This window comes from Chiloscyllium plagiosum, chromosome 9 (genome assembly GCF_004010195.1).
Source record: "Chiloscyllium plagiosum isolate BGI_BamShark_2017 chromosome 9, ASM401019v2, whole genome shotgun sequence".
In the NCBI taxonomy this organism is placed as follows: Eukaryota; Metazoa; Chordata; class Chondrichthyes; order Orectolobiformes; family Hemiscylliidae; genus Chiloscyllium; species Chiloscyllium plagiosum.
This window is the reverse complement of record NC_057718.1, coordinates 89,384,254-89,390,412: the sequence shown is the minus strand read 5'-3', so window position 1 is coordinate 89,390,412 and position 6,159 is coordinate 89,384,254. Positions and strand designations below refer to the sequence as shown.

The window sequence follows — 6,159 nt, the reverse complement described above, 5'->3', positions numbered from 1 at the left end:
CCCTCTCCCCCCTCTCTCCTCCCCCTCCCGCCCCTCTTCCCCGCCCCTCTGCCGTTCGCTGGTCTGAAGGGTAAAGATGCCGAGGAGCAAAGCCTCCCGCTGGAACAGAAGTTGTACGACGCGGTTTCAGTTACCTGTCGTTGGTTGGATGGAATTGAAGACCACTTGCTGGTCAGCACAAGTTTCCTCCCAGAAAAGGCTGAGACACACTTGTATCATGAAGAGGTAAGAGATTGTCCATGTTTAAAGGTAGCTGACATCTCCTCACAGTGCCGATAAAGCCCTATATTTGTAGAGTGCAGCGGAGGGACTGGACGTCTGTTTGTATCTAGACCGTAGGCTGTCAAAGTGCAGGGGGAGGTGTGGGGTGAAGACCATGGGTTTCATCTATCAGTCAGGGCCCCCCCTGAGGCTGGGAATGAACCGCCTGCCTGCCCAGTGTGCAGTCACTTGATGCCAGCTGCTGATTTGTTTACTCCAGGCTCTCGGGAAAGATATTGAGGAAGTGATTGAAGAAGTCAACGAGAAGAAGGATGCCTTTTTCCATATTCTGCCTGAGCCGGTGAACCAGGATGCCATCGAGGAAACCGTGAGCTGCCTCTGTGAAAGACTTGGTGCGCTGGGGTTAACGGTGAAGGAGCGCTGTGAGAAGATCAAAGACCAATTGCAGCAGCTGGTGGAGTACCAAGTAAGTGCTGCTCTGTCTTCAGGATGAATCTGGCTATGCTTCACTGCCCTGAAGGATTTCCCTGGAGTCGGCTTGGAGTATTCCCAGAGGTTGCTGCTGCAAATGCACTTTTCCATTTCCAAAATTGAAAAGCCTGTACAGGACATTGGTGAGGCCACTGTTGGGATATTGCGTGCAGTTCTGGTCTCCTTCCTATCAGAAAGATGTTTTGAAACTTGAAAGGGTTCAGAAAAGATTTACAAGGATGTAGCCAGAGTTGGAGGATTTGAGCTATTGGTAGAGACTGAATAGACTGGACCAACTTGTCCATGCTGACCCGATATCCTGCATTAACCGAGTCCCATTTGCCAGCATTTGGCCCACATCCCCCTAAACCCTTCCTATTCATATACCCATCCAGATATTGTAATTGTACAGGCCTCCACCACTTCCTCACTCCTCACACGCACAACCCTCTGCATAAAAAGGTTTTACCTGTTAAATGCATATCTGCACAGAGCTGCAAATAACGCACACTGCTTAAAACTCACCGGATTATTTTTAGATAACTGCAAATGATCGTTTCCAATGAAATAGCAAACTGCAAGGTAATTTCAAACACTTTAAGAAGCTGCAGGGTTACTGCGAGCTGCAGGGTTTTCGTGTAGCACAGTAGCAATAAATACAAGTGTGCGATTATATCGTTCCCAGTGATAAGTGGGGAGTAACAGTGACCAGGTTACACAGGCAGCTCTGTTGTGACAGTCATGATAGAATTTTATACTAACGAGATCACTCGGAATATTTTTAACATACGTTACAATTTAATAAAGATTAAATTTCTACTGTATGCATTTTAATTGTTTTCAGTTGTATGCCATTTGCGTACAGAACCTTAAATATGTTTTAAGATCATAGGAGGCAGGCAACCAGGGACCCTGACTGCTTCAACATGGGGCTGAATGTTGAAAAAGTGTCTGAGAAGTTTTGTTGATTCCCTACTCCTCAGGCTGGGCAAGCTGTTCTGCACCATTTCCATGGTTCTGTAGCTAATTACAGAGTCATAGAGGTGTACAGCACGGAAACAGACCCTTTGGTCCACTTGTCCATGCCGACCAGATATCCCAAACCAATCGGGTCCACTTGCCATCACCCGGCCCATATCCCTCTAAACCGTTCCTATTCATATACCCATCCAAATGCCTTTTAAATGTTGCAATTGTACCAGCCTCCACCACATCCTCTGGCAGCTCATTCCACACATGCACCGCCCTCGGTGTGAAAAAGTTGCCCCTTTGGTCTCTTTTATATATTTCCCCTCTCACCCTAAACCTATGCCCTCTAGTTCTGGACTCCTCCCCCCCAGGGAAAAGACTTTGCCTGTTTATCCTATCCATGCCTCTCATAATCTTATAAACCTCTATAAGGTCACCCCTCAGTCTCCAACGCTCCAGGGAAAACAGCCCCAGCCTATTCAGTCTCTACCAATAGCTCAAATCCTCCAACCCTGGCTACATCATTGTAAATCTTTTCTGACCCTTTCAAGTTTCACAACATCTTTCCGATAGGAAGGAGACCAGAATTGCACGCAAAATTCCAACAGTGGCCTAACCAATGTTCTGTACAGCCGCAACAGAACCTCCCAACTCCTCTGACCAATAAAGGAAAGCGTACCAAATGCCTTCCTCATTATCCTATCTACCTGAGACTCCACTTTCAAGGAGTTATGAACCTGCACTCCAAGGTCTCTTTGTTCAGCAACACTCCCTTGGTAATATGGAACAGAGGTTAAATGGAACAGCTCAGGTTCATGTTTGGCATGGTGGCTGGAGACGTTGTTGTTCATTGCAGTCAGTCAAGGTCTGAGAACAGCGGTCTGAAATCAAAGCACGTTGTTCGTGTAGAACAGTGACATTTATCACCGGGGGCTCAGTGGTTAGCACTGCTGCCTCACAGCACCAGCGTCCCAGGTTCGATTCCGGCCTCGGGTGACTATCTGTGTAGAGTTTGCACATTCTCCCTGTGTCTGCGTGGGTTTCCTCCGGGTGCTCCGGTTTCCTCCTACAGTCCAAAGATGTGCAGGTCAGGTGAATTGGCCTTGCTATGTTGCCCGTAGTGTTAGGTGCATTGGTTAGAATGAAATGGGTCTGAGTGGGTTACTCTTTGGAGGGTTGGTGTGGACTGGTTGGGCTGATGGGCCTGTTTCCACACTAGAGCATCTAATCTAATCTAATCTTATCAAGTACTTGTAGTTGTACCAGCCTCTACCACTTCCTCTGGCAGCTCCTACCATACACGCACCACCCGCTGTGTGAAAGAGTTGTACCTGTTAACTGCGTATCTGCAAATTATGTGTGCTGCTTAAAACTTGCACAAAAGGATTTTTCCACATTTTACATGGGGAAGGCAAAGGGGAATGAGTTGCATGTGGGAAAGATTGATGATTAAAGAGCCATAGTCAGAGAGAGATGGGGGAGTTCCAACCATCAGCATTCTCACTTCGGTGCTTTCAGAAGAGAATAGTGTGGTTTGGACCTTCCGTGAGGGTGGTTTTCCTGGAGAGGTTAAGTTATGCTGTTGCCATGCTAATCAACCGGTTACTCTGCTTTACAAAACAACACTCATTTGCTTATGTTGTCACTGGCTGTCACACTGCTACCAATGGAATAGAGTAACTGAACCACGGTTATATTTGACTGCCAAACCGTGATGATCTCACTCGTCCAGACTCTGTTCACCCTTCAACCCCACTTTCTGGTCTCTCTAGTATGAAATTGAAATGCCTAGAGCGATGGATGGGGCCTCCATGTAGCACCACAGTGCGTTTGGTGGATCAATGACAAATCCTATTGCTTACCAACAACAGGGAACGTATACAGCTTTGTTGGAACATAGAAAGGAGAGAAGGAATTGCATTTAGGTAGCATCTGTCATGTCCTCAGAACACTCCAAAGTACTTTACTGTTTTTATTTTAAATTGTAGTCTGTTCTAGGGGATGCAACAGCCATTTTGTCCACCGTAACATCCCACAAGCAATTAAATAAATGATTAGATCATCTGTTTCAGTGATATTGGCTGAGAATTACATACGCACATGTGCATAGAGGGCAGCACGGTGGCTCGGTGGTTAGCACAGCTGCCTCACAGCGCCAGGGACCTGGGTTCGTTTCCCGCCTCAGGCGACTGTCTGTGTGGAGTTTGCACATTCTCCCCTGTGTCTGTGTGGGTTTCCTCCGGGTGCTCCGGTTCCCTCCCATAATCCAAAAAGTGCAGGTTAGGTGGATTGGCCACGCTAAATTGCCCCATCTTGTGCAGGCTAGGTGGGTTAGCCATGGCAAATCTGGGGTCATGGGGATAGGGCGAGGGGGTGGGTCTGGTCAGAATCCGCAACCTTCAAGCTTTGTCAGCAAGTCTGATACCAAGTGAGCCATAGGTGACAGTGTACATCTTGGAAGGGCCATGTTGGAAAGTTTGAGAAGCTCTGGATTCTGAATTTGTGAATGGATCGGCATAAGACATCAGGGCAGTGAGACTGTATGAAGGAGATGTGTAGGACTAAGGCCTCTGCGGTGGATGGGGTGTACTGATGGTTGAGTTTTTAGGTCATTTTGGTGCACTGACTGCAGAGCTCTTGATGTGTGTCTTTTCAAGGACAGTCACGGGAAGCGGAATTGTCACCCTTTGCAAACCCCCTTGCTGTTCTTTGTTGTTTGCAGACTGAGTTGAAGCTGCTGATCACCTCCCTGGCTGATAGTAAATATGTCGTCCTACAGAAGCTAGCTGAGGCTTTGGGGCATACCGTCACAGAGCAACTGCAGGTAAGAATCACTCCTGTCTGTATCAAGCTACAACTCCACTTGTTTTTGGTTTAAGATGGTATTCCAAGATAGATATTGGAGGGAAGGGAAACAACTTCTAATGATTGCAATTGTTTCTTTAAAGCGTTTGGGAATTTCAGACCTTGCGATAGGGAAGGATATTTTGGAGATGGCACTTCCATTTATGCTGTCCCCCGTAACCTTACTCCCCCTTATCATTTATATACCCTTCCTTTCCAAATAGCCAGTTCTCAGTGAGCTCAGTGTTCTTTCTGGGAATGGGTTCCCAGCTTAAATCTTGGGATTGCGTCTCCCCTTCACCTGATGAAGGAGCAGCGCTCCGAAAGCTTGTGATTTCAAATAAACCCCGTTGGACTAAAACCTGGTGTAGTGTGACTTCTGACTTTGTCCGCCCCAGTCCAACACCGGCACCTCCATAACATACTCTAAACTATAAGACTGTAAGATATGAGAGCAGAAATAGCCAGTCAGCCCATCGGGTTTAGTGTTCTGCCATTTAGTGAGGCCATGGCTGATTTGATCATCCTGAACTCCACTTTCCTGCCTTATCTCCATAATCCTTGATTCCCTTACTGATAAAAAACCTATATATCTTGAATACAGGATGTAGGTTTGCTCGCTGAGCTGGAAGGTTCATTTCCAGACTTTCATCACCCTACTAGGTAACATCTTCCGCCCAGAGGCCCACTGAAGATGTTACCTAGTAGGGTGACGAAATGTCTGGAAATGAACCTTCCAGCTCAGCGAGCAAACCTACATCCAGAACTTCAACCTGAGCCACAAATCTTCTCAAAACTCACTAAAATCTTGAATATACTTGATGACCCAGCCTCAACAGCCCTCTGCAGTAAAGCCATCGATAGATTCACTTGCCTCTGAAAGAAGACATTGCTCCTCATTTCTGTCTTAAATGGGCAATCCCTTCCTCTGAGATCGTGCCCTTTGGTCCCACAAACACTCTCGAGAATTTGGGCACAGAGAAACCGATCCCTCCTCTTGGGCAGTGCTGCCAGTATCAGCCTGGCTCTGTGTTGGAACAGTACACATGTGTACACGGCATCATATCTGCTTCTCTACCCAAAACAAGTAAAATTAATCCGTCGGACTTTCCCAATAAGGCTGAACAAAGGTGTAGCTATTGAAGGCTGGTCTCGTTTTCATTCATATGTCTGTGTGCAAGGAAAAGGATGGAAAAAACTCTCCAAAGTCCTCTGCCCTTGACCTGAGATGCCGGAGTTCATGTAAACATAGAACATAGAAGAATACAGCGCAGTACAGGCCCTTTGGCCCTCGATGTTGCGCCGATCCAAGCCCACCTAACCTACACTAGCCCACTATCCTCCAAATGCCTATCCAATGCCCGCTTAAATGCCCATAAAGAGGGAGAGTCCACCACTGCTACTGGCAGGGCATTCCATGAACTCACGACTCGCTGAGTAAAGAATCTACCCCTAACATCTGTCCTATACCAACTCCCCCTTAATTTAAAGCTATGCCCCCTCATAATAGCTGACTCCATACGTGGAAAAAGGCTCTCATGGTCAACCCTATCTAAACCCCAATCATCTTGTACACCTCTATCAAGTCACCCCTAAACCTTCTTTTCTCCAATGAAAGCAACATGTCTGGACACTGCCATAAAATCTGTTACT

At 46.9% G+C, this 6,159-nt stretch overlaps 1 protein-coding gene across 1 annotated transcript in view; it reads left to right on the top strand.

Moving 5' to 3' along the window:
* syne1b (spectrin repeat containing, nuclear envelope 1b) overlaps positions 1-6,159 on the top strand; it is a 502,247-nt gene that overhangs the window by 328,349 nt on the left and 167,739 nt on the right. The window contains exons 99-101 of the mRNA XM_043696857.1: positions 70-225; positions 482-688; positions 4,385-4,486. Of these exons, the coding sequence (XP_043552792.1) occupies positions 70-225; positions 482-688; positions 4,385-4,486 (465 nt within the window). The remainder of the gene's footprint in view (positions 1-69; positions 226-481; positions 689-4,384; positions 4,487-6,159) is intronic.